General features: G+C 61.3%; 2 protein-coding genes and 1 long non-coding RNA gene across 3 annotated transcripts in view; 1 reads left to right on the forward strand and 2 right to left on the reverse strand.

Moving 5' to 3' along the window:
• ZBP1 (Z-DNA binding protein 1) overlaps positions 1–27741 on the forward strand; it is a 244968-nt gene that overhangs the window by 126490 nt on the left and 90737 nt on the right. The gene's annotated exons all lie outside the window — the stretch shown is intronic.
• Positions 1398–4510, reverse strand: LOC311625116. Its single transcript, XR_014795441.1, has 3 exons — positions 4370–4510; positions 4185–4286; positions 1398–2442 (listed from the first exon to the last, which is right to left on the reverse strand). It is a non-coding gene; the product is annotated as an uncharacterized lncRNA (long non-coding RNA).
• RBM38 (RNA binding motif protein 38) lies at positions 14514–27551 on the reverse strand. The gene is made up of 4 exons (XM_084887280.1): positions 27134–27551; positions 26301–26424; positions 25807–25861; positions 14514–16071 (listed from the first exon to the last, which is right to left on the reverse strand). Exons 1-4 carry the CDS (start codon positions 27368–27370, stop codon positions 15768–15770), a joined length of 720 nt encoding a protein of 239 aa, XP_084743406.1. The 5' UTR covers positions 27371–27551; the 3' UTR covers positions 14514–15767.

The raw sequence follows: 27741 nt of genomic DNA on the forward strand, positions 1-27741 counted from the left end.
CCACGCGCCTTATCCCAGGAAGTCCTGGAGGTAGGGCATGTATCACACGCTGTTCAAGGACGGAAAGCTGGGGCTCCAAGAAGCAAAGTGCGTGTGGAACCCTGGCAGGCAGACTGGGGAGCCCCATGTCCCACGGCAGCTCCTGAGATACCACACGCCTCCAGCCCCACGTCAGCCCCATCGGCTCCCGCCTGCGGTGCTCCTCCCAGGTGCTGCTCCAGCTGGTTCAGGGGGTGAGGGGGGGTCCTCCCCCTTTAGCCAGTGCTCACACCCCCTCCTGCCCCGCAGTCACTGTCCAGGGGACCTCCGTTTTCTCCGGAGCCCCTGGCTGCCTGCCTAGCCCCCTGGCCCGTCTTCCCTCTGACCCCTCAGACCAGGTCCCGGGGACTGGCTGGGGTGACTGGTGACCCACAGATGATGCTGAGCAGTGGACGCCCTGGGGACATGGGCACAGGTGTGGGTGTGTGCCCTGCGGGGAGGGGCGGCTGCAGATCCGGGAACCCCTCTCCACCTAGCCTGTCTCAGGCTCTGAGTGGTGCTCGCTGGATGTCCCCATGGAACTTTCTAGAGGTTCCAAACGGAGGCGCCTTTCCCTAGGGATGCTCACCAGCTTCCTGACCTGAAAGCGGTGTGCGCAGTGGGGCTCCGGGGGTGGGGGACCGCAGCGCCTCGGGGACACTTTGCTCTGGTGTGACCCGGTGGGTGTCTGAGCCAGCGGGCCCAGCGGCCCGGCCTTATTTGGTAAGAGCCTGAGCTGGCAGCAAGCTGATGGGACGCCAAGGGGCCCCGCACAGGCCGAGCCCGCAGCCTGGCGGCCCGCTCTGCCCATCTGGCCTCCCTACCCGACCCCTGACCCCTTGGCGGACCGTGTTGGATTTGCAGGCGGGAGATGCGGGATCAGGCCCAGGCGTGGCGGCCCCCTGGAGCCCAGCCCAGGGCCGGGCAAGGGATTCCCCGGCTTTTGCCTATATATGGTCGAGCAGAGGCGGCCTCGCTCAGCTAGAGGTATTGTTTTAAGAGGGTGTTTGGCACCGGGCAGTGATTCTTGGGTTCTTGTAAAACGCTGGCAGGGACATTGTTTGACAGCCTTGACAATGTGCTGGAGTCTGCAGGGGAGCACGCCCGCCCCTGGGGGCGGAGGGCATGTGACACGGCAGCCGCCTGCCCGGCCGGAGCTCTGGCAGCCGGGCCCGCCTGGCCCGAGCCCTGGGCAGCCCTGCTCGGGAGACAGCAGCAAGCTCGGAGCCCTGTTTCCTGACCCGAAAGCAGTGTGTACAGGACTCTGTACACGGGGTCCTGAGGACACAGGGGTGTGGGCGGGGTGCAGTGGGGTGTGGACGGGGTCAGCAGAGATGCCAGTCCCTGGTCTTACTCTGTGCAGTCCTGGTGAAAGGACTCATACGCCTTTGCCCCTCTCATCCCTGCTGACAGAGGCAGAAGCTGGGGCTGGGAGAGAAAAGGGATTTAGGATTTGGGCTCTTTCTCCAGTGGGCCCTTTGCAGACCATTTATTCACTTATCCGCTGCCCAGCAGGTCTGAGCTCTGCTCTGAGCCAGACTTCCTCCTAGACCCTGGGACAGCCACAGGGAGCCAGCGAAGAAATGACTGACCCAAGAAGGCAGACAGGACTTCAGATTGGGTAGACAGGGAAGGCCTCTCTGTGTAGATGACTTTTAACTAAGGCCCAGAGATGAGAAGGAGGCTGTTCCTGAAAAAATGCTGTAGGCAGAGGAAACAGCACGTGCCAAGGTCCTGAGACAGAGAGAGGCTGGGTTGGATCTAGGCCAGCCGGGAGGCCAGTATGGCTGGAGCAAAGTGAGCAGAGGGGAGCAGACAACACAGCCAGAGATCACAGGAGCAGACTATAGGGTCCGTGGGGGAGGGGTTGTGTTTTATTCTGCAGGTGGTGGAAAGCTGGGTTTTGAGAAGAAATCTAATAATATAATCCTGCATGCTCTTCTGTATCAGATGTCTATACCCGTGAGGGGAGAGGAATCTTATCCCCATTTTACAGACGAGGAAGCTGAGGCTCAGAGAGTTTAAATGACTTTCCTGACTCATTACTATGGGACAGGACAGGAATTCTTCTCTCCGTGCTGCCTGATGTCACCGCCAGGCCAGGTATAGACCCCACAGGCAGCAGGGCTGGAAGGGAGCGGCTCAGTGCCTTAGGGGACTGACCTGTCCCCTTTCACCTGTTCTCCCACCCTCTCCTGCAGGGTGGCTGACCAACTCGCCCTGGGGTGCCCAGGACATTCCTGGCTTTAGCATTGCAAGTCCTGCTTCCAGGAAACCCCTCGGTCCTGGACAGATGGAGACAGGTGGTCACTTGTGCTGCAGGTGGCCCGGCCAGGGGCTCCGGGCACCACCAGGAGCTTAGAGAGAGGGGTGCACAGCCAGGTGCTCTTCCTTGCCAAATCCTCCCACCTGCACGCCTGGCGCCTGCAGGGAACCATGGAGAGGAAAGTAAATAACAACCTGTGTGTACCGCCTAGGCCTCCCTCTGCAGGAGGGCGACGCCACCTGCCCCCGCACCGCCCGCTGCAGCAGAACAAAGGGAGGGCCAGGGCGGCCGCCAGGAAAGCAAAGCGCGGGAGCTGGCCCGGGAACTGGCCCAGCGGGGAGGGCGAGGCCCCGGGTGGAGACTCAGAATCACACACAGCCCGCCTTTGAGTCCAGAGGCTCGGTGACCTGGAACATCTCTGAGCCTCACTGTTAATCCATAAAATTGGAGAGAACAATACACTGAGTGGTCAGATTATTATGAACTCAGGGTATAATAATCTGGCCACTCAAGTGTATATCCTATATAATAATAGGCTAATATGCCAATTGTCCCCTTGACCAGGAGTTCGACCAGCACGCAGGCCTGCCAACTGCCTATGTCCTGATCCTACCCATGCACAAATTCATGCACTGGGCCTCACACACACACACACACACACACACACACACACACACACCGAGTGGCCAGATTATTATGCATTCAGAGATCATAATAATCTGGCCACTCAGTGTAGTTGGCAATAGCCAAGGGTGTGCCAGATGCAGGCTCTGTGCTCTTAGAGATGGAGAGCAGGGACCCCGAACAGGAGCCACTGTCCCTGAGAGCTGGTAGCACAGCGGCACTCAGACCAGCCCCAGCCTGCCACTGCGATGTGACCCCTCCTCGCCCCTTCCCAGAGGCTGGCCAAGCTCTACCCCATATCACGGCATCTCTAAAATGTCACACCGCCTTGAGGCTGCAGGTCCCTGGAGCTGTCCTCTATCCTTCCAGTGCCTCCAACCATGAGGCCACGCGCTGCTGTCCACAGGGAAACACGAGTTTGGGCACCCGTTCAGCCGCTGACTCCCATCAAGGCGGCATGAAGGATGTGGGCTCTGCAACTGGGGCCTGGCCGCCTCGCCCAGCCACCAACGGCAGTCCCCGAGATGGGCTCTCCTGCGCCCTGGAACCACAGTAGGGCATGCCTGCCGGGCGGCAGGTCGCACTGCCTCCCGGAAGAAGCAGAAAGAAGCCCTTTTTATTTTTAATCTTCGGGTCACATCCTGGTGACAGAATACCGCCCCCTCCGAAACACACACACACACACACACACACACAGCTGACCGTCACGTCTGCCCTCAAGGTAAGCAGTCGCATGGGTGGGAGCCCCTCCGTGTCTGATGGGGCAGCCTGGGGTCGAGCCTCAGCCCCACTTCCCAGCTGAGGACGGTGGATTCTGCAGCCGCCTGGTCTCCCCCTGGGAGGTGGGCCGTGAGACTCAGGCTGGCAGAGTGGTTGTAAGAACTAAGGAGCCCTGCCTGCTGGGCATCCCAGTCCTGTGAGCTCTCCCCAGGCATCTGGGTGTTGGTTTGTTTGTTTGTTTGTTTGTTTTGTTTTGTTTTAGGCGCCTCCCACTTTCCAATAGCGCCACTACAGATGTTTCTGTCCCTGAAGACACCGATAAAAACATTTCGCCAAAGGACAACCTGCTGGCCTGAGGGACGTGCGGTCTCACAGCTCCCGCTTCATTCAGACCCTTGACCTCCAGTCGGCGTAGGATCTGCCCTTTCCCCACATCCCTTCCAGCCCTGGGCCTTTCCCCTTCGTCACTGTGTCTCATTCAATCGGCCAGTCACAGGGCTTCTGCTCCATTTCTTTTTTGCCAACGAGGCTGGGCATCCGTCCACGTAACCGTTACCTGTATGTTTCCTCAGGGATCCGTGGTGTGGTACCGCCTTCGGATGGCTCTCCAGTGGCCTCTGCCACGGGGGCGTGGCAGGCAGGTCCATGCGGGAGGCATCTGAGAGCAGGGAGCGGGGAGAGGATGCAGCTGGGGAGGCAATGAGAGCCTCCGCCCCACCCACCCCGCCTGCCTCCTCTCACCTGCGTGTCTCCAGCTCCCCCAGCGGAGGGAACCCTTTCCGGGGACCAGGAAGGCAGCCCTGGGGCTGGGGGAGGAAGAAGAGAGGAACAGGGGGAAATGACCACATTTCTGGAGCAGCAGGCTAGTCAGTGAGGCACCAGCACCCCTCTGCCCCCCAATGTCTCATTGCCGGCCTTTCGGCAGCGGGGCACCACTGACCACGCTCCACCCCCACGCCCCACCCCCACGCCCCCACCCCTCTCCGATCCACCCCCCTCCCCCGATTTAGGCTCCTCCCTGCCTTTTCTTAAATATCCTGCTTTCTGGTTTTGCGTGTTAATTTCCTTCTCGCCTCCACGCACAGGGGTCCTGCCTGTCCCGTTTGCCCTTGATCCCCAGAGGCCAGACCAGGGCCAGCGCCCGGCAGACACCAGGACACCCGCATCCCGCGTACGAACAAAGAGCCGGTGGGCTTCCCTCGGTCCTGAGAAGTGGATCTCGCCCGCCCACGTGACCGCAGGGGGGAGGGCCCGCCTGGGAGGCCCAGGCGGGCCCTTCCGTGGGCCTCAGGCCCTGCGCACCCCACACCCCGGCCGGCCGCAGGCTCTGGGGCTTTGGGAAACGGTGGAAACCCCTCCCAGGGCCGGAAGCGGCCGGACCCAGATGGGAGGGCGAGGCCGGTCTAATTATAGAAGGCGGGTGTGAGGCCCGCTCCTCCGGTGGGAGGAAGTGGCACCCCAGCTCTGATTCACGCCCACGGTGTGCTCACTCCACGTTGAGACGGTCCCCATGGGGAGAGGAAATGTGGTGAGATGAACTCGGCTGCCCGGGGAGGGGGCCGGGACGGGGACGCCGGCTCCTGGCTGCTCCTGGCTGTGGGGCGGCCCGGAGCCTGGCTGTGTGTCACCAGGGCCTCGGTCTGAAAAGAAAGGGGGCTCGGTCCAGGTTTTGTTTTAGGCGAGTCAGGAGCTCTCCGGGCCTCAGTTTTCCCACCTGCAGAATGGGTGGGTGAAGAGGTGGGTCCCGCAGAGTCTGTGGGAGGGTCCGCTGAGACCCAGGACAGCCTGGCACGGGGCAGGGTTCTCAGGTGTTCTGTGTGTGATGGGGTGGAGGGCCGTCCAGATGAAAACGTGGGGCCCTGTTCAGGAGTTACCGAGACTCCCAGCACACGGACAGCGAGCATTACACCTGCGTGGGGGGCTGCCCGGGGGGGCGGGGCTGCCACACGGGAAACACGCCATGAGAGCACGCCCACCGAGGGAGCTGGCCACAGAGCTGTCCAAGCGGACACAGGGCAGGGAACACCGAGGCAGGGCGGTAGCGCCCACTCCCTCCCTCCCTGGGCTGGTTCTGGTGGAAAAGACAGCAGAACTTCTGTGACCTTTTATTCCTTAAAGGAGAAAAAAAGTTAGTGACAAATGTTCGTATTTCATTCTGGGTAATGTTCAATTCCAGGTACGGGTAGTAGGGATTTCATCGATTCTCTGAAGTTTTCTGTTGTTTTTAAAAGCAGGCTCCAGGCCCTGGCTGATTTGGTCCAGTGGATAGAATGTCGACCCCCTGAGGGGTCCCGGGTTCGATTCCGGTCAGGGCACATGCCCGGGTTGCAGCCTCGATCCCCAGTGTAGGGCATGCGGGAGGCAGCCGATCAGTGATTCTCTCTCATCACTGATGTTTCTATCTCTCTCTCCCTCTCTGAAATCAATAAAAATATATGAGAAAAATAAAAAGTAGGCTCCAGTGTTTTTAAAAGCCTGAGGAACAAGCGGTTCTCCACTAAGCTCCCCTGAGTCGGGGGCCTGGGAACGCAGTGTTAGCTGAGCGCCTGCTCTGTGCCTGGCACAGGGCTGGGTTCCAGAAAGAAAAAAAACAGGCATTTTCCCTCCTGGTGCCCAGAGCCCGGCGAGAGGGCCTGCACCCCCTGTGTGCCGGGACCCACTCGCAGCGACCCCAACTCTGGCCTGGGGCTGCGGATTGCCATCTTCCCGGGAAGCAGGACCTCGGGTCTTTTCCCTCCTGCAGAAGGGCGGCTGGAGCCTCGGCATTGGCATTGGCCGGGTGCATTCGGCAGCTCCCCTCCCAGCCACTACTGAGCCCCTCAGATGGACAGAAGAGGCGTCGCCCTAGATTTTCCGCAGCCCCTGCTGGCAGGCGCCCAGGTCTGGGCCAGCGGGGCCAGAATGGCCTCAGCAGGAGCCCTCGTCCTGCTCCCGGGCAGCAGGGCCTCTGGCAGTAATGGGGGGGGGGGGGGAGGTGGAAGGGGAGGGAGGAGGGGGGAGCAGGCAGGGCTGTTCTCTCGTCACTTTGTCTCCCTTGCTTATTTTAACTTTTTATTTTGAAATAATTTTAGATCTACAGAAATATGCAAAGATAGTCTGAGTTTCCATGCCCCTCCCCAGCTTCCCCTACTGTCAGTATCTTACAGCAGAGACCTTAGTGCAATGCCCTTAACGGACTACAGATTACCCTCGGATTTCCTCCCTGTCCTTTCCGTGGCCTTGAATCCTTGTCCCCTTAGTCCCCTGCAGCCCGGGAGGTGCTCACGCTCTCCTGGTCTTTCTGGGTCTGGCCGTATGTAAGGATCAGTCAGGTATTTTGTAGATTGTGCATCAGTTTGGGTTTGTCTGGTGTCCTCTCACGTTTTAAAATGCAAACTTTGAAAGTGTACCATTCCCCGGCTTGGAGTGCAACTGGCACCGGCTCTAGCTCCAGACATTTCCCTCACCCTGAGGAAGCCCAGGCGGGCTCCTGTTCCATCCCCCCGCCCTTCCCCCCATTCACCCACTTGTCCCCTCTGTCTCCATCCCCATCTCTATCTGTGACTCCATTTCCGTTTCTCTTTCAGTTTCTCTTTGTATCTCTGCCTCTGAGCCCGTTTCTCCCCCAGCATTCTATTCCTCCATCTGCCAGTCTCTCCCTCTCTCTCTTCCCCCAACTTGCTTTCTGTTTTCTCCCTTCTCATTCTATGTTGCTCCATCTCTGTGTGTGCATCTTTGTCCCTCTTTTACCCTAAAGGGGCACAAGCAATTCCCAAGGAAACAAACAAAAAGTACTGTCGGGCGCCTGAGCACTCAGAGAAGACGGAGCGGGGACAGTATCTGAGGCTCCATGGTCAGGAGGCGCAGGTGGGCGGAACATCCTCCCATACACTAAAAGGTTGTGGGTTCAACTCCCGGTCAGGGAACATTCCTATATTGTGGGTTCGATCCCCAATGGAGACACATGCGGGAGGCAACCCATCTCTCTCTCCCTCTCTCTAAAATCAATAAAAGCATATCCTAGGAAGAATGGCCGAGGGCTCCGGCTAGAGGAGGCAGCATGAGACCGTCTCAGGAGGGGATGAGAACGCCAAATCTCTGGCAAGGAAAGTGGCCCGCCTAGAAGAGCTGCTGAGAGACGTCCAGGCAAGAGGGCAGTAGGAGCAAAGGCCTGGGAGGGAAGGAATTCCCCGGAGCTGAGCCAGGGAGCGCTGGAAGCTGGACAGAGGTCTCTTTACGGGCCAGACTGGCTTAGGGAGAGCCCAAATGCCTCCCCACGCTGGGCTCAAAGGCTCTGAGGCAGAAGCCCAGACAACTCAGGACAGGGCTGTGGTAAGTCATGGCTGACCCTCTGAGACATTCTCAGCCCCCTTACTGGGCCAGGCCTCAGGCTCAGCACTGGGGACCCTGAGCTGGACCCGCTCGCCTCCGCCTCCGCCTCCACCTCGGAAGGATCCTACAGTGGAAAAGCCCACCCAGGCTCAAACAAAAAAAAGTATGTGCATTGATTTATTCAATTATTTACTCCAGAAACATTTAATGAGCACCTGCTGCATGCCCAAATCATAGACGGGCATGGGCAGTGCCCCGACTTCCTGGCTCAGAGTATAGACAGAGAAGCAGCCTACCGCCCACTCACCCTGACCTGCAGGGAGAAGGCTCGTGCTCAGATGGTCACTTACACAGCCAGCACGCAGCTCGTGGTGCCCACCGCATGGTGGGCAAACACAGATGACCCCGAGGAGAGGACCCATGTTCACAGCAGAGTTTCTAGAGCAGAAAGACGCGGGTTCAAGTCCCAGCTCTGCGGGGTGTTAGCTGAGTCGCCTTGAGCATATTCCTCACCCTCTCTGGGCCTCGGTTTCCCCTTCTGCACAGTGAGAGCTGAATGGGAGAATGTCCGTGCTGAGCCCCCTTCCTGCCCCATTCAGAGCGCCCTCCTTGACGCGAGCTGAGTTTATTAGCCGCGTGACGATTGTTCTTCCAGGCTGCGGGGGGGCTGGCAGGGCCAGGAGGATTCCGAGCAGGCGGGGACCTACCAGGCATCGACCCCCAGGAGCACAGTTCAGGCAGCCGTGGGAGGCACAGCTTTTGCAACAGCTGAACGCTGGCTTGTGTCCTTAAGTCACCCAGGGCAGCGGCAGGCTGGCCAGCCAACTCCAACAGCCTGACCCAGCCTCATTTGTGATGCAAATGGCTGGCAGTGGCTTGCTGCCAGGGCACATGGTCCTCATCCAGGGCCCCGAGCTTTTATTCCGAGAGAGCAAAGCCTGGGAAGGATGCGGGGGGCGCCCCCTTGCAGTGGGGCTTCTGTGGCCATTTGCTGACTGACTCCAGACACAGTGTGACCCCAATGGGTCCTCAGCTTGAGGTGGTGGACACCCAGCTATCTGCAGGGCTGTGGTCCTCGCTGAAGGCCCTGGGGAAGAATCTGCTTCCAGGCTCATTCAGACTGCTGGCTAAATGCAGTCCTTGTGGCTTTAGGACTGCGGTCTCCATTCCCTGATGACGGACATCAGGGCGCAGGTCTTTGCTCCTAGCGGCTACCCACATTCCTTCTTCTCACGGGGCCCCTTCAGCAGCAGCGGGCCAGGTACTTCTCACTTGTTGAATCACTCCCCTTCCCCCTTCTGCTGCCTCTCTGCCTCCAGCTGAGGGAAGTTCTCTGCTTTTAATGGTGCCTATCCTGCATCCAGGCTAGTCTCTCCCTGCCCTGAGGTTCTAACCTTCATGCGTCTGCAAAGTCCGTTACCCTGTCATTTCACACGTCACAGGTTGCAGGGATGACAGCGCTCTGACTTGGTTTCCTGGTTTTCTCTCCGTGGCAAAGGAAAGACTCTTGAGGGATCTGTCCCTGGAAAATGGCTGCCTGGGTGCGGCTGGCTCATGCGGCTGGCTCATGCGGCTGAACATGGCTGGCTTCACAGAAAACTGACTTTGTTTTACTTTCTGGAGGGGAAGCACGGCACAGGCGATCCCAGCAATGTGCCTAAGAGCCTCCAGAAACTCCTGCCGGCCCGGCCCCCATGGACTGTCCCCTGCCCCAGGCCATGTTCCCAAACTTGTGCACCAGCCACTAGGGGAGTGTGCTTTGCTGGGACACTGGGTAAATAAACCAACACTTACACCAGAGCCCGCAGGGCGGCCGCTCGGCTCAGGGACAGATATGGTCAAAATGGAATTCCTCGGCCCTTGGAGGAGGGCCAGGCTGCCCCCGAGGAGCCGGCGGGAGGCGTCCCATCCCACACTCCCACGGGTGACTCCAATGATCCCAGAAGGCCCCGGGTGGGGAGGGAGTCACCCAGCTGCTTATCTCCCCCTCTCCCCCCCATCAGTCTAGGTGGCCTCTTTCCCGGCGCCTGGAGTCCTGTGGGCCTTTCCCGGGTCAGCCCCTCGCTGCCTCCCACGCCTGTGACCAGGGCACCCATCTCTCCCTCCACGTGCATTCTCTCGTGAAGACACACCCCTCGCCGCCTCCAACAGCTTTTCGGCTCCGAAGATCTTTTCATTAAAACTCTTCAGAACTCTGTGTTCAGCAGGTATTGAAGTGTCCCGCTATGTGCCGGCACTGGCACCATGGCTGAGTGCCATCAGGGATAAGGGTGTGTACGGCATGCTTCTGCCCCCTCCCAGCTCACGGTCCAGGATGGGAAACAGGAAAATGCACCGAGAAGTGCAAACCCTAGTACGTGCTCTGAAGGAGGCAGGTGAGCAGGTGCAGAGTGAGGCAGCAGAGCGGGCACACGGCCTGCATGTCTGCAGGAAGGCACTGCACGCGGAGGGCACCGGCCTGCGTCTCAGACAAGAGGGGCTCCTCAGAGAGGCAGCAGAGAGGCGGCAGGCCAGCTCATCCCAGCCTTGGAGGCCGTGGTGAGGACCTGGCATTTAATCCCAGGGAAATGGGGAGCCACAGAGGCTTTTATGCCGGAGCAGCACATTCTGAGTTCCCTTTTTAGAGGATGGAGCGAGTTACTGTAGTCAAGGGACGGGAGGCAACAAGAACAGCCTCTGGACCCCACCCAGCTCAGGCCCATCAGAGACACCAGGAGAGCCGTATGGCAAGGCCAGGATGCAGGAAACGCCCACCCTGCTCGCATTTGGACTGTGTCCACACAACTGCAATATGGAACACATGCCAAACAGCACTTTCCAGTTTTTATTGCTCAGCTGTAAACCATAGAGAGCGGTGCTGAGAGAGAAGCCGGACTCCTGTGACCCCTACTGCTCCTGCCTGCTGTCTCCTTCCTGCCGCTGCCCATACGCATATGGGGGTGATTTAATACAGTCCCTTTATTTTGAAAACTTCCCCCCAGCAGTGTTAATTTTATAATTTAGGGGGGGAAACCACCTTTATATTTAATTTCTCTAAAAAATGCCCACCAGGGGCCAGGGAACGGGGGAGCCAGCAAAAGGCCCCAGGAGCTCCAAGTTGCCTTTGGTGTATCTGGCTCAGCTGAAGGGGCAGGCTGTGGGGGTTCGCCCCTCTTGCTCTCCAAGCTGCTGTGCACCCCAGTGTGTACACAGGTTTGGGGTAGAGCAGGCGAGAGAGCGGGGCTGATAAGCAGAGCAGGGCACTTATCAGCCGCCGCAGGAGGCCCGGGCGGTATCTGGACGGCCAGGTGCCCACCCCGTGCTGTGCCCTTGCAGACGCCCAGCCCAGGGCACGCTGAGCAGCTGCCTTGCTATTTTCACTGTATCTGGACGGTCCCCAACCCCAGGGGGTTCCCGGGTTGGTGTGCATGTCTCTGGGGGACAAACACAAGGGTGACTCAGCAGCTGAGGGAGCTGGCGTTGGGGTGAGGGAGGTGGGGGAGCCCTGGGTGGGGGTGGAGCCCTGAGCCGAGTCCGAGCAGGGCGGCATGGGGCCTCCACGTTCGGGATGCTCCGGTCCACATTCTGACTCCCGCTCTCTGGACTCGGGAAGGGGCTGAATCTCCCCAGCTTCCGTTTTTCCATCTGTGAACTGGACCCCATCAACGTCCCACCACCGGCTGGGGGCGTTCCGGGGGAGAACAGCCATAAAGCCACAGAGAGCTCGCCATAAATGTCCGTTCTCGTGACCAAAGCAGGGGTGGTGGTGGTTGTGTTGACTGACGGGAAACAAGGGGTCCTTCGCCCTTAGGTGGGCCTGGGTGGGTCCACAGGATGAGGGTGTCTTCCTCACCTCCACCCTCAGTTACTGCCAGCTTTCCCTCTGGGCCCTGCGAGCCACCTCCCCTCGGGGGCTCAGGAACGGGGGCTCCATTCCTCGGGGTCTCCATCCTCCGTTTGTGCAGTGGGGACACAGAGTTCACCTCATGGAGAACGCAGGCTAACCCTGGAAAAGGTTGGCACAGTGCCTGCCTGGTCAGTGCCGGGCCAGAGCCGGTGGTCACTGTCGAAGTCTGCCATGACCGTTGCCAGCGACAGGTGGCTGCCTCCGGTGTCACTGGCCAGAGACTTCGGAAGCTGCTCCTGGCAGCACCGCCATCCCCGGCCCAGGAGGATGTTTTTTGAGGCCTCACGGCATGTCCTAGAGGCTGCCACTGGCCGATAGCGACAGGAAGTGGGCTGGCCGAGCGTGGCCCTCCAGATAACCCTGGCAGCACCCGCAACCCCCTCCCCGCCCCCAAACCCTTATCAGCTGCAGCAAATGTCTCTTCTGGGCTGGCAGCCCCAGGAGGACCTCCCTGGCCCTTGCCAGTGTTTGCAAACTGAGACCCAGCTGGCGAGAGAGGACAGGCAGGAGGGACAGGCAAGGGTCCCAGTAAAGAAGAGGGAACCCTGCCTGGCAGGATCTCACCTGGCTTGACCCCGAGACGAGAACCCTGACCGTAGTTCCTAGGCAGAGGCTGGGGGCCCTGGACCACTGAAGTGGGACTTACAAATCTCCAAGTCAAAGTGCCTGGAAAAGGCCCCAGGAGCCCCCTGGTCCACCACGAACCTCCTCCCCGCATCAGGGTGACCCTGTCTCACTTCAGCGCTAAGGGCTGACCACAGAGAGTTGTCGTGGCGCTGTCGGTGGGGTCAGACTGCTGTCCAGCTCCGCGTGGCTGCTCCCCTCTCCAGGAGTAACTGTGCCCCGAGCCATGTGGACTCTGCAGTGACTCTGGTCTCGGTGCCCCCTCTCCAACCCAGGCCCCAACCTCTCCCGGGTCAGAGCTGCTTTTATCCCACTGGACTGTTTATGACTATGCACCGAGTTTGCACAGCACACTCCGACCTGAATGGATGGTCCCCAAACTCCCACTGCGTCCTTCGCTAGAAATCTCTTATGCTCACTGGCCACCGGCTAAACCAAGTTCAGAATGTTAGCAGGCCTCAGCTTCCCTGCTGGGCCTGGCACGGCTCTACATTTGGGGGAACAAGGCAGAAACCCCCACCCTTCTGGAGTTAGTGTGCCAATGAGGTGAGGGGGACAAGGACAGATGAGGACACAAATGAAAGGGGGACACAGTTATGTTGCCTCAACTGAGACAGGGTCAGAGGAGGCTTCTGGAACAAAGAAACTTTTCTGCTGAGAGCGGATGGAGTTCAGCTGGTGAAAGCTAGAGGAGTCAACAGCAAGTGCAAAGGCCCTGGGGTGAGTTGTGCCAGGTGTGGGAAGGCAACAAGGCCGGGGCCTCATAGGCCACAGTAACCACTTTGGCTTTTCCTTTGAGGGCCCACAAATGGGGAGCCACAAAGGGCTCTGAGCTGGAGGAGACGTGGATGTGAGAGTGAGAGGGAATTCAGAGCGACTTGAATCTGGCTTGGCCGCTGTGTGAAAGGTGAGGGAGACGGGGTCAGATTGCATGTTTGGGGCCCAGCCCTGCTCTGCAGGGTCAGAGAACAAGCCTGGTGCCTGGATAGTGACTGCCCCCAAGAAGGTCATACCCAGGACCTCTGAGCCTCTGTTCAGTCTGACCTCCTTACCAGGAGCGCCCATTCCATTCCTGGAGATCACTGGGAACCCTCCTCCTACAGTCCAGCTGCCATCCCCTCCCCCGTCCCCCAGGTTCAGGGGACTTCCCCGATAGAGCCAGTCACACTGCACTGAGTTTGCCAGTAGCATCTGTGTACTGCTATCCCTCCCCAGCTGCTCACAGCAGGCCGTCCCCTGGGTCTCGGCTGTCTCCCCAGCTCCAGCAACCACCTCCTAACGTTCATCTACCTCTTCCCCTCACTGCTCCTCCTCCAGCTACCCTGGCCTCCTTGGCCAGTTCAGCCTACCCCAAGACCTTTGCACTTGCTGTTCCCTCTGCCTAGAATCCAGTCATTCTCCACCATCCTGTGATATTTCCTTCGCAGTGTGATTGGTGTTTGAAATTACTCCATTTGCATGTCTGTTGTGTCTATCCCACTAGACTGTGTATGACTATCCCCAGTGCTCTGCACGTGACCTAGCACACATTTCTTAGAATGAATGATTAAAAAGTGACTGAATTAATATCCTCCCCAGCCGTAACCCCTCCTCTGTGAGGCCTGTGATTTCCCCAGTGCCGAGTGGGGCTCCTCAGCCCCAGACCAGACCTGCCTTCCTAACTCTGACCTTGTGCCCCACCTGGCTGCCAGCACCCACCGCTTCCTCTCGGCAGCCCTTACTTCTTCCTCAGGTCTCTTGGGGAGCTGTCTCCCTATTCCAGGGGTTCTGCTGGGGCCATCAATCCCAACACTGAGCCCCTGCCCTGAGGGCCCTGCTCTGAGCACCCCACCCTATGCTCTCCCCTGGGGTGTCAGGCAGCATCTGAGGGCGGGTGGTATTGGGGGGCTGTCTATCCCATCACTCTGGATGCCCGCAGGCCGGCTCAGGAGACGCTCAGTGAACAGGTTCAAGTCCCGGCCAGGAGGGACGGGGTGTGACTGACACCCCCATGGCCCCGACTTGCCCATGACCACTGTATCAGGGAATGGAAGGCGCCCATGTGGAGAATTGTTACAGACCAGCTTTTTCTTTAAAGAAAACAAGTTTTATTTTTATAATCAGAACGTTCTAATAAAAATATTATTATAACATTAGCTACCGGTATTTCCTGGGACGTGACTGTGGACCAGGAGCACCGCCTGCGCCAGTCAGCCCTGAGCCTCCCGCTTCCCTGAGGTAGGTCTGAAGGAATACCCCCAGCGCCCCCTGACCTTCTGTCCACACTCCCCCACCCCCTTGGCCGGCTGCCCTCACCGCCCCTTCCCGCTGCCTCACTCCCTCCCTCTGCACCAAGCCCTGGGCAGGCAGGGCGTCAGGCGGGTCCCCGCCAGGCTGGGTGCAACAGGGACTGAAGAGGCGGGGGCGCTCAGCCAGCATCACCTCGCTCTGGCCCTGCAGGCGCAGCAGGGGTGGAGACAGGCTTCTGAGACAACTTACTGTTACCGAGAGAGACCTGGAGATGCCCACCCTCCGAGGGACTCTTGGTGCTCCAGCGACAGACAGACACCTTTTCAAACAGAAATACTGTCCTTCTCCTCAGGCGGAGCCACGGACAAAAGTGAGTCTCAAAGTCAAAAACAGGTTCTGGTTCCAAACAGGTTCTGGTTCCCTGGGGGCAGGAGCCTCCGTTGAAAAAATAAACTGAACTTCTGAATCTTCTTAGTAGCAAAACAATGACAGTAAGAAAAGAGGCTGCAGTGCTTGGAGGGCGGGGAAGCCGGCTGGGGGCGCGGCACTGAGCCCCGGGGTCTGGCGGGAGAGACCGGAAAGGAGAGTTCCACAGGCGGCCTCCCCGCACACGGCCTCCACGTTCACAGCTTGTGCAGACGGAGCGACAACCAACAGTCAATTCACGTCGCTCCTTCAGGTTTCCCTGAAGTAAGGCATCTCTGAGCAGGACAGTTTCCGCAGAGCCCAAAGTGGGGGGCTCTGTGGAGGGCAGGAGGCCTCACAGATGCAGGGAGCCCTCAGCCCGGAGCTCGGGTGGGAGTGAGGGAGGGAGGGAGGTGAAGGGAGAAGGGAGAAGGCAGATGTGTGTGCGGGGAGGTCCGGCTGCATCTTCTAGAGCTCCCGCTCCCGCTTTTCTCTCCAAGTCCTCCCTCGAAATGTGTGGGGTCCTGGATTTAAAGGGATTCGGTCTCCAGGCCATCCGGGGGGTCCTGCAGGTGGGGGGTCCTGCGGGGTCCCCAGAGGCACAGGTGCTGGTGTGCACCCCGAGCTCGGCCGGCCACTTGCCTGGTGGGTGCGTGGGTGACGGGCCTCGAGGGGGCAGTGGCCTCATTGCATCCTGTCGGGCTGCAGCTGTGGAGGCTGGTACTGCACGAAGGTGGCGCCCGTGGGGGCTGAGGCCGAGAGGCCGGGGGGCACAGCGGCCGGGTAGCTGTAGCCCACAAAGCTGGTCACGGAGGCGGGCGAGGCGGCGTATGGGTATTGGTCGTATGTGGCTGGGGGGAACTGGGTGTAGGCTGGGCTGGCCGGCGTGTACTCCAGGAAGGGCGAGGACAGCGATGGGACGGGGGCAGCCGGGATCACCACGCTGGGCTGGACGATGGCTTGAGGGTAGATGTAGTGGGGGGTCAGCCTGTGGGGCCAAACAGAGAGGGCTGAGGGGCAGGCAACACGCTGGCACCAGGGGGGACCCGGAGAGCTGGGAGCCGCTGTGTCCCTGTCCCCAGTCTGTTCTTCTGTGGCTGGAACACGCCAGCTGTGCAGGCCTGTGCCCTGGCTGTGCCTGCCACCCTCCCTCCTCCAAGTTTGGGTGTAAACATGCCCCCTTCAGTGGGCCTTTCCCAGGCACCCCTCCCACCCTGCACCCCACAGGACCACCGACATGATTGGGGACCATGCTGGAAAGTGACTGGGAATCCTAGGAGGGTGACAGCAGGCATGGAGGCCAGCTCGGGCCCTTCTGCGTATGGGTACCGTGTGACTGCCCAGGCTGCCTGCCCATGAAGCCCGTCCTGTCTCATTCTTCCCTTTCACCTCCCCAGCACCTGCCCCCCCAAAGGACACCTACAGTGTGCCGAGTTACCACGTCTACCTCCCCACCCCGTGACAGCTCCCCCAGAGATGCTCATTCCTTTCACGGACTGCGGGCCTGGCTCCCAACAGCCCAGCGGTGCAGGGCGGGCGATACAGAAACGCAGGTGGAAAAGCGTGCAGCAATGAGGTTCGGGAAGGAGCAGCCAACAGCCAAGCACTGCACCCGGACCCGTGGCGACCGTGAAATCCAGCCCTCAGGTTGGCCTTCGCATTGGCACCTCATTTTACAACAGACACACGGAGCTCAGTAGCTAGCCCAAGGCCCCATGGCGACAGAGCGCAGGGGCTGAGACTCCCAGACCCTGTTAGCCGCCATGCTGGTCCCACCACGGCCTCGCCACTGCACACCCGGCCCTCCAGGGTAGGGATCAACTCAGTATGTCACAGGCAGGAAACTGAGGCAAGGAAAGGCAGTATCAGCATGTGCTCACTCTGCCAACCAGCCGCTGGGCTGCTCTGGGTAAATGGCTAAGACTCTCTGAGCCTCACAGCTCACTGGACACAGGGACCTCGTGGGGTAGACAGCCCTGCTGCAGGCATCTCCTCCTTCTACGAGCACAAGTTACACAGGACGGGGCCACCACAGGGGTGAGGTGGGACCCCAACTTCCTTTCACTATAAGGTGGGCTCGGGATCCCTGCCCCGCCCCCGCGCCAAAGAGAAGCTGCTTTGAAAGGAAAAGGAAAATGTTCCTGGCAGGGGCAGGAACAGGGACAGCGGCCTGGAGAGCATCTGGGCAGCAAGCGGCCCCCAGGGCGTATGCTCCCTCCCCTGGGCAGGCTCCCCCGCACCGAGAGGAGCCCTCACTCCACAGTAAAGGCAGGTGCACGCAGCACAGCACAGCAGCACACGGGACTGATGAAAACCAGAAAAACCCATGCATCAGGCCCAGCGACAAGGCAGGCCAACGACCCCAGACCACACCGCACGTGGCAGGAAAACGACTGGGCCCAGCCTCTCCCCTCCGCGTCAGGAGAGCCGAGCAGCAGCACAGAAAAAGGGAGGGATCTACGCTAATGGTAAAGCTGCTTATGCTACAAAAACAAATGTGTATCTGTACACGTGCGAAGGACAGGTGAGGTTGAACCGCATGAAGCTACCATTTTTATGGCAGCCTGAGCTTTACACGGCATTCTGTAAATGGAGCTGAGTTACCATAGTCAGGTAACTTGAAGGAAGTCAAGATTCCAGACTCCTCATCAGGAATAAAGAGCACCAGTCACAACAGGCCAGAGGTAGAAACATCCATCCGTGCACTGCAGTGGGGGAGGGTAAGCAGGCTGTGGTGACTTGAGCTGCGGAATATTATTCGGCCACAAAAAGGAATGCACTTCTGACCCTACAATGTGGGACAAGCCCTGAGGACATAATGCTGAGGGAGAGCAGCCAGAACAACAGGCCCACACTGTGGGATCCTATCAACAGGAAACACCTACAACAGCAAATCCAGAGAGGGCAGAGCGGGTGGGCTGCGGGGGGGGGGGGGGGGGGGGGGGGGGGATGCGGGGAGTGCTCAGAGTCCCCTGGGGCTGTGGGGGGTGCAGGGAGTGCTCAGAGTCCCCTGGGGCTGTGGGGGGTGCAGGGAGTGCTCAGGGTCCCCCGGGGCTGGGGGGGGTGCAGGGAGTGCTCAGGGCCTCCTGGGGCTGCGGGGGGGGGGGGGGGGGAGTGCTCAGGGCCTCCTGGGGCTGGGGGGGGGTGCGGGAAGTGCTCAGGGCCTCCTGGGGCTGGAGGGGGGGGGGAGTGCTCAGGGTCCCCCGGGGCTGGGGAGTGCTCAGGGCCTCCTGGGGCTGGGGGGGGGGCGGGGAGTGCTCAGGGTCCCCTGGGGGGGGGGGGAAGGCTGGATTACAGTCACAGCGGTGATGGCTGCACACCTGGTAAGGTGCTAACGCCTTCAGAGGAGCGGTGCGAGGTTAGGTGGGCTTTCCCACCTAAGAGCTCATAGGTGAGGCACCCTGAGCAGGGGCAAAGCACCGGGGCCGGTGCTGGCTGGGCTCGGCGTGGGCAGAGCTGGGGAGAAGGACAGCGCTGGGGGCCCACGGACCCTGCACAAACACCTGAGGGAGGAGGGTCTGGGGCACACCTGGCTCCATGCCCCAGGTGCTCCCAGATCCCTGGCTCCGGTCACGTTGCCAGCTTCCCCCCAATTAGAAGCCTCTGCTGCCCACCCCCTGGGAACAAGAGCCGTGAACAGAGCCAGGCTGGGTTCGAATCCCACCTCGGCTCTCACCTGCCCCGGCTATCTGGGCCAGGACTGCTGCTGAGCAGACGGGAGGGAGGGGGAGCTCCAGGAGGAGGGGCGACTGCACAGAGCTGGAGCTCCAGGGCCGTCTCCCCCGACAGAGTCTCAGTGAGCAGCTGAGGGTGAGCTCTGCCCCAGCACCTAGCCCTCAGGCCCTCACCCTCCAGGCAGATGAGGGGCCCCGCGGTGCATAGGCCTCCGGGGAAGGAGCAAACGACATAGGATACAGCATGCCGTGGGGCGTGCCCACCAGCCCCCGTCCTGGCCATCGTCAGCGTGGTGCCACCCACCGCGGGAGTCCCCACCTCAGAACACTCCTTCACGTGAGGCTACGAAAGCTCTGAGCCCACAACTCCTCCCGGCACAGGCAGGGCTGGCCCTACCCCAACTCCCCAGGGATTGGCTAAGGACCCGGATCCTCACCGGCTGCAGGTGGACGGGTGGGTCCAGGACCCTGCAACTGACAGCCCCAGAGACTCTAACATGCACCCGCCCTCAGGAACCACTGCCTAGACTGGGCCTCACACTGTCCACAGCACAAGCACCTGGGGCTTTACAATGACAGGTTCACGGCCACACCTGCCTCAAGGTCCGGCCGGCTCAGGCAGGCAGCTGTCCCATCTACCAGGTTTCCACTCCCTCCTCTGCCCCGGCTATCGGAGCTGCCCTGCTGGCGGCACTGACACCATCAGGTGAACAATGTTTAAGTTGGGGAGGAAAGGGACCCGCTTCCTGTCCCTTGGGGATGCTGTCTGCATGTATTTACCCGCTCCCCTCAGTGCTCGGCCCCACCACTCAGTGTGTGAAACCCCAGGACAATTACCATAGCTTCCCACAGCCATGAAAAAGGTGCTGTTGTTATCCCACTTCCAAGAGTGAGAAACCGAGGCTGACACAGAGGCCTGAGTGACTGTGCAGCCCCACAGCCAGGGCACAGCAAGCAGTCTGCCCCCGTCCGTCCGTCCGTCCACCGCCCGGTACCTGTGCCCACAGGACTGGCTGCAGGCTAGGGCAGTGGGCCCAGACCCACTCCGGGGTCCACCCAGATGGGAGAGCGGTCCGGGTACCGTGAGCCCCTGCCCAAGCCGCGGCAGCTGCTGGTGGTCTGTCCTGCTGCACTGAGGCCAGGACACCACAAACAGCTAGCCCAGGGGAGGGGAGAGGAGGCGCAGAGCCCGCCAGGCAGCCCCCACCTGCCCCACAGCTGTGCCTGGGACAGTCAGGGGCTTTCCTGTCTGTGCAGTGGGTCCTGAGGGTGGCCTCAGAGCTCGCTGTAAGAACCGAGACCCTCCACTGGGACAGCGGTTCTCACAGTGCCTGCCCTCAGGGGACATGCCACATCGGGACATTCCGGCAGTCACAGTGGCGTGCCTCCGGCATCCAGTGGTGAAAGCAGGGGTGCTGCCAACATCTGCACTTCTCAGCCGGCCGCCGAGAATTCCTAGCACCACGGCGAGGCGAGATCCTGCGGGAGACTGCCCAGTGATGGAACGTACCAGCCTCCTCACCACGCTCAGACCACGGGCCAGACGACCCGTCTGCCCACACTCAAAAAGCAAAACTCGCAGTGAAAAGGCTCCGGCCACAGCCTGGAGGCCCATTTCTGAATGCAAAACTACCTCCCAAGGTAAAAATAAAAAAAGGCAAATGGGTTGGTTTCACTTTTTCTGCTCTCTGGAGGTTTCTGCTCACGCACTGGAGGCGGGGCCTCTGGAGACGCGACCTCAAGCCCTGCCGGGCCATCAGGGAACCGGCTCTCCGGGGCCATCAGACAACAGGCAGGTGCGAGGGGGGCGCGGGACTGGAGCAGAGGAGGTGTCCTTGCTGGGACCACGCCAGGCCCTGGCACAGCCTCTCCACCAGAACCTGTTCTTCCCCCAAAAGGGCACCCCACACAGGCCTCCCCTCACCGCCAAGACCAACCCGATCTTCCACCCCATCTGCTCCGGCCAGAAGCTCTGGAATCTTCTCGAATCCCCCTTTCTCTGACATACCCTTAAAATGTACTCAGAAGCCCCCTTCTCACCCCAGCCTGTGCGGAGCAGCCGCCATGGCCTCGAGCTGACTGGTTACGTGGACCCCTCCACTCCAGCCTGGCAGCCCAGTCGCCCAGCCGCCAGAGAGGTTATTAGAGACACAGTGACCCGGCCCTCGCCCGCCGCTCAGGGCCTCCCCGGCACTCAGAGTAAACCCCAAAGCTCCCCTGGGCCCCACGGCCACCTGCTGCACACACACCTCCCACTTCCTCCCCTGCCTGGGGCTTTCTCTCCACAGAGCCTGCTGCCAGCAGAGACACAATTATCCCCTTTTCCGTTTGTCCCCTTCCCAGGACCACTCTGCTGCAGAATGCTCTGGAACCACAGCGGGGAACCCGGCCCAGCCTGGCACCGAGCCAGTGCGTACCTGCTGAATGAACTGGCCGGCTGATCGCACGGCTTCCTTCTGGCACCATGTTGGGGGCGGGGGGGGGGAGATGACTGGATGCCCCAAGCACGCCAAGGAGCACCTGTCATGTCTACTTGGCAGATGGGGAACCTGAGGCTCAACAGGCAAGTCACAAGGACAAGGACGCCAAGAGGGGCCTCCAGACTCGTCACCCAGCGGTGGCAGGAAGGGGCTGGCCCACCGGGGCACTCCCCGGGAGGGCATTTAGAGCCGGCACCAGCCTGGCCGTGGTCTGGCCTCCCCTGGGCTGGGGCTTGTGGACAAGGCTCTGCAGCCAGAGGAGGGGCTCTCCTGCCGGGCCAGGAGGGCAGGCGAGGGGCTCCTCCTCCCCGAGGAACCCCAGAACCGCCGGAGGCCGGCGGAGGCCGGTTTCTGTTGCGGCAGACGAGCACAAACAGCAGGTGTGCACGGGCCACCCGCCCCGTTCACTCCAGGGAGTGACAAACAGGAAGTGCCAGGCACCCAGACACCCTGAAAGTAAAAACAAGCCACGTGACACCCACAGCGGGGAGAGGGCACAGACCTCCTTCCAGCACCCTCAGCTCCTGGCTCTGACCTCACTTCCTCTGTGCCCTCAAGGCACCGACTCCCCCATGCCCAGCACCTCCCCGCCCCCAGCTTTATTTACGTCATGTTATAAATAGCGAAAGGCTCCCAAGGAGTTGCAAAAATAGTACAGAGAGGTCCCCCGATGTGAGGTCTTATAACCAGCTCGTTACCTAAGCCAGGAACCAACACACATGTGACTGTTAACCAGGCTCCGGGCCGGGGGGGATTTCACCAGGTTTTGACGCGTCCTGGTGTGTAAGTTCCACACTCACACACACACACACACACACACACAGCCCAAGCAGGGCAGTGCCACGCCCACAGAGAACACCCTGCCCAGCTGCACCCCCAGCTGCTCCCGGGCCCCCGCGTGGCCCCCCCCCCCCCCCCCCGAGTGCCCTGCTGGCTTTGAGTCTGGCGACCCCACTGGGCAGCGAGCCCGTGACGGGGACTGGGTCTCTTACTCTAAGTGTTCCGGGCACAGGGCCTGGCATACAGCAGGCGTTCAGCAAGCACTCAACGAATGAACGATTCTGGAAACAGCCCTGTATGTGCGGCCCAGGCCCGACCCCTCTCCTGTCCTGGTGGTGGGGCGGCCCGTGCAGACCCTGCACACGCACATCCACAGCTGCAGGTCTCCATGGGGGCAGCGGGGACCTCCACACAATGAGGAGGGGCCCCTGACACTACAGGCCAGGAGGGGTGAGCAATGCCTGGGAGAAGGTCGTGGGTTCAGTCCCAGGCTGGCCAGAGGGAGGTGCTGGGCCTCATGGAAGGAACCACGGCCCCCACACCCACACTGAGAGAGCTTAGGCAAGTTTCTCCTCTGCTGCCTGCACTGGAGGCCGGAGTGACACCCTGTCAGGGGGCACTGACCGACTCACCACGGACAACCCCAGGCCTTCCCGTGGGCCAGGCCTCATCGACCGCTCAGCACAGAGCGCTCGCTCTCTCAGCGGGGGGCATTCCCACCATCCAAACGGGGTGAAGAGCCCAGAGAAAAAGGGCTGGCCTGGCCTCGAACCCAGGCAGACCCCAGGATCCTTGCTCCAGCACACCTGACACCCAGCTGCCCCAAGACTCCATCTTGTCATCTGGGCCCCAGGGCCTGGCCCCATGCCTGGCAGAGCAGGAAGCACAGAAAGCAGGTGTGGGGTCCACAGCATGGCCCTCGTAAGAATGGGGTGGGTAGGCTGTGCCCAGGGAAGCAGCTGGCCCTTCAAAAATAACGCAAGAGGGGTTCCAAGAGCAGGCAGGCCCAGGCCCAGCCTCAGATCATGGCAGCCTCAGGCCCAAGCATGAACAAACACCATCCAACACCAGGCGGCCCCTTCCAGGCCAGAGCCAAGGCTCTCCAACTGCTCTGACCTTCACTCCTGCTGCAGCCTGCCGACTGTCCCGCCAGCCAGCAAAGGGCCGCTCTCCTGCCTTGATCAAGCCCCTCGTCACCTGGCCTCGGCCCCACAAATGGGCACATGAAGGAAGTGCAGTTGGCGAGTCAGGTCCTGAAAGATCCCAACCACCTACTTCTGCGGTGACTCTTCCCACACTGACCTGTGGCCCAGCCGGGGAGGAATTCCAGAAGCCTTGCCCAGAAGTGGGGACCAGGAAGGCCAACCAGGCAGGAGAGGGGTTAACCGGTGTACAAACCGAGCTGCCCAGGCTCCGGCTCCCACAGCACCCTCAGCCAACAGCAGGCCTGGCCTCCCTGCCAGCCCGGCGCTGACAAAACTGACCGCTGAGTCAGGCCCGGCCACACTCCCCAGCCCAATTGTTTGCAAAGACAAAAGGGACGCTGACAGCCCAACTCCCCGCCCGGCAGCAGGCACTGGGAGAAGGCAGCTGACCAGGCGGGCCCCCCAGCCTCCTCTCCTGGGAAACGCACCCAAGGCCTCGCCCAGGCCTGGACCTCACCCAGGCCTGGTGCGGGGGAGGCAGCGAGATTCTGAGACGTCAGTCCCCCGGCCCACGGACCGTCCTTGTAATCCCTTGTCCGTTTGGGCGTCCACCCCCTGGCAACCAGCAAATAGCTGGAGGCCTCTTCCCGTCGCCACAGGTATTAAATGGCCAGCCAGCCGCTTCAGTTACAAAACATTGCCACCTGAGGTGGGGCACGCATGGCAGAAAGATCTCTGACCAATACCAACTACCTTAAAAGGGGTGACGCTCTGGGGACCCCAAGGGACAAGGTCAGGCATCCCTCTCACCCCCTATCCCCAACCAGCGAACAGGGGTTGAGAGCATGGATTCTAGAGCTGGCCTGGGTTCAAACCCTGTCACTCCAGCCACCCTAGACTGGTTGCTAACCTTTTCTTCAACCTTTCTTTGCCTCAGTTTCCCTTTCTACGAAGAGAGGATTATCAATCACCATTTCAGAGGACGGTGAGGACAGGAGGCCTGGCCGGGGCAGGGCACCCAGCCCACGTGCCAGCACCGTGTCAGAGGAGGAAGCTGAGGCTCAAGGAAGAGGATATCACTTGCCAAGATGGACCCAGCTGGTGAGTGACAGAATCAGGATCCGAGCGCACGTCTGCAGGACCCAGAGGCCAGGCACCAACAGTTACTAGGGCCTCAGGGACAGCTGCGCCGGATCAGGCTGGGGCGGGGAAGGCATTGTTGCATTTCAGCAGGACAGAGCTGCGTGTGCCTGAGGCTCACGCCCTGATCTTTGTGCAGCTGGCCCTGCCCCGGGGCACCTGGTGTGGATGCTGGGAGCACAGCCAGGGCTATGGAAATGAGGAACGCCCTCCTCGGGTGGCCTGAACCCCACAGAGGAAGAACCTGGGGTGACGGCAGGAAGACTGGGTGTCTCCCAAACCCTTCCAAGACAGCTGCAGACATTTACAAAGCGGAATCCTGGCGAGAAGGAAACCCAGAACCACCTGTTCTCGGCCGTCCTCCAGGCTCTCCCCCAAGAGGGCAGACTGGAACTGAGCTCACACGCATGTGCTATCCACCCTGAAACCACGTGCAGGCAACCCCGCGTCTGGGCACGGAGCAGCTCCCCCGTCATCTGGCTGACCCACTGGAGCCTGGCTCCACCCCTGCTCTGGTCCTTGGTCCACGCCGCCTGCCCCAGCGCGCTCCTCACACCGTGCCTCTCTCCAGGGCAGGGGCACGCACGAATGCACGCAACTGGTCTCCACTGGCCTGAGGAGTGGTAACGGTCTATAAGGAGCTGCCTTTTTAAAACTGTCCCCCCGCCTCCCACAAAGAAACCACCTCCCAACCCCAACAACAAGCTCCCTGCACGGGGCGCCCAGCCGACATCAATCACGGGGCTGGAAAGTCAGACCGCATGGCAAGCTCCTTTGTGCCCCTGAAGTGTGCATGTCCTTCCCCAAGCAGCTGCCGGGCCTTATATGTTCTAAGAAAAAAAGCCAGGGGGAGGGGGGCTGCTTTGGACAGAGGAGGGCGGGACACGCTGCTCCAGAGCATGTCAGACAAAAGGCCCGTAGGCCAGCCTGGCAGGGCCCGGACATCTGGCCCCGATCCTGGCTCACCTGCTGCAGCTTCACAAACGTCGGCCCCGGCTGGCAGGGACCTGCTGCCACCATCTGTTGGACACTGGCGGTCAGAGGGGCTCCTGAGAAGAGCCCAGCTCGCCAGTTCCTCACCTCCCCAAGTCACACCATCCTAACCCCTGCACTCTCAGCAATCAGAGGTGTGCCACCTCCCCGCTGGCAGGTGAGCAAACAGGCAGAGACCAGACCGCTCGTAAGGGAGAAGCCGGGATTTGAACCCAGGCTGCAGGCTCCAGCCCCTGCTCCCCACTCTCTGAGGCGTGGCCTCTGCCAGGGTGGAGAAACGAAACCTATCTTCCTTCAATTCTCCGGGCTGGTCCCCACCTTCTCCCAGCCCCCAAACACAATCACGTTTCTGAAAAGGTGAAGCAGAAGACCGATGGTTCTCTAGGCACAGAAAGGGGGCTGCTACTGGCACAACCAAGGCCATGGGGTGGGCAGGCCTAGAATGAAAGGGGCACCCACACTGGGAGACCAGGAAACCCCCACCCCATCTCCAGCCAGCCGCTCCACTCACCCATAGGTCCGCTGGATCAAGGTGGGGTGCAGCTGCTGTACTCCGATGGCAAAACCTACAACGAGACCAGTCAGGGGCTGGGCCTCGCGGGGGATGCAGAACACCCCAGCTATACAAGTCCAACCACAAAGGATAATCCACTTCCCTGCCCCTCCCAGGCTACCCCCACGTGAACCCCAGAGCTCCCAGCTAAGCAGGTCAAGGGACCTGGGGGGCAGCAGCCTCTAGGCTGTGGTCCTTCTACCTCAGGCCCCAGAGACCAACTTCCTATGACACCCTCCTCACCCTGTCCTACGGGCACACACAGCTAGGCCAGCTAAATGCAGGGGCCCAGCTCCCAAGCTAGGGGTGACTGTCCTGTGGTGGCTCTGCAAGCACATGACAGCGACTGCCACTCCTGGGGCGGGCAGGGCAGGGCAGAGGGTGGCACTAGACAGGCACCGTTGCTGAATATAGCAACTGACAAAAGCCTGGGAAGGGAAACAGCCTCTCACCAGAATGGAGGCTCCTTGGCTTGGCGCCCAGATAGGCCAGGTTCACGTTGGCCTTGCGGCCGTCGATGTTGGGGTTAGGGTCCTTGCAAGCCCTCTCAGCCGCTGCCCGGTCGGCCATAGTCACCTGGAGGAACAAACGCATCAGAGGCTTCCCTGGTAGGGTGCAGGGCAGCGGGCTCCACCCCCCACCCCTGTGACCCCACCACACCGGGGGCCCTCCCACAAAGATGCCCCCTGGATTCCAGCTCCTCCCTCCAAGTTCAAGTGTCAGGGAAGCTTTGCCTTCAGGGACAGAAACACTGCCCAGAGGAGAAGGGCACCCTCTTCCCCAGAGGCAGGGGCCTCTAAATTTCCTCACGGAAGGGGTCTGGGGACGCTGTATTTAGAAAGGACGAGGCTGTTTTCAGAACGCTGTTCACTTAAGGTGATATTAGGGGCGGCACAGGGGACCGCTGGAAAAGATGGGGGGAGGGGCGCTAACGGGTTCAAAGCGCCCAGGGGCGCAGGCTCCGCTCCTCCCAGGCTAGCTGCTCCAGAAAGTCCCGAGAACGGTCGTCTGACCCCAAACCTCGCCACACACTCGGAAGTTCTGTGAACACAGCGGGTCCCCCTTTTAAACCGGGGGTGGGTTGGGGGCAGGAAGACCCAGCCGCGGGGAGTGGGGGCGGAACCGGCTGGAGCGTGAACCGCCGCCCCGGAGCCCGAGAGGGGGCAGCAGGTGCGGCGCCGGCCTCGGCGCCCGGGCGGCCGCGGGGAGGCCGGTGGCCTCGGCGCCCCGGGCCCAGGGAAGTGCGGGCTGGAGGGCGCGTCCGGCCGGCCGCGGGGCCACTTACGAAGCCGTAGCCGCGGGACTTGCCCGTCTGGCGGTCGGTGATGACCACGGCCTCCTCGATGTCCCCGAAGCCCTCGAAGTACTTCCTGAGCGAGGCGTCGGTGGTGTGGTAGGGCAGGCCGCCCACGAAGATCTTGGTGAACGTGGTGTCCTTCTGCGAGCCGTGCATGGCGCCGGGGGCGGCCGGCGGCCGCGGGAAGCCCGCGCTCGGGGCGCACGGCGCGGGCTGCAGCAGCATGGGAGGCGCCCTGCGGCCTACGGACCCCGGCCGCGCGGGGGTGCGCGCATGGGCGGCGGCGGCGCGCGAGCTGGGCGGCAGGGGCGCCTCCGGGCCGGTCCGCTCGAGGGCCGCTCCCGCCGTGCGCGCCGCGCTAGGTTGCGCCGCGCTCCGGCCGGCGCTACGGTCACTCTGCGCCCCGGCGCCCGCCCCCGGGCTTTGTAGGCGGCCCCGCCCCCAGGCGGCCCCGGGCCCGCCCCGGTCCGGCCCCTGGCGCGCGGGGCCCGCCGGGAAGCGTAGTCCGGGCCCCGCCCCGCCGCGCCCTGAGCGCGTGGGGAAAGCTTGGGGTGAGGTCTGCTGCCGGAGCCCGCGCATCCGGACGTCTCCGGAGG

The sequence above is a fragment of the Pipistrellus hanaki genome, assembly GCF_964339955.1.
Source record: "Pipistrellus hanaki genome assembly, chromosome: 6".
Taxonomy (NCBI): Eukaryota; Metazoa; Chordata; class Mammalia; order Chiroptera; family Vespertilionidae; genus Pipistrellus; species Pipistrellus hanaki.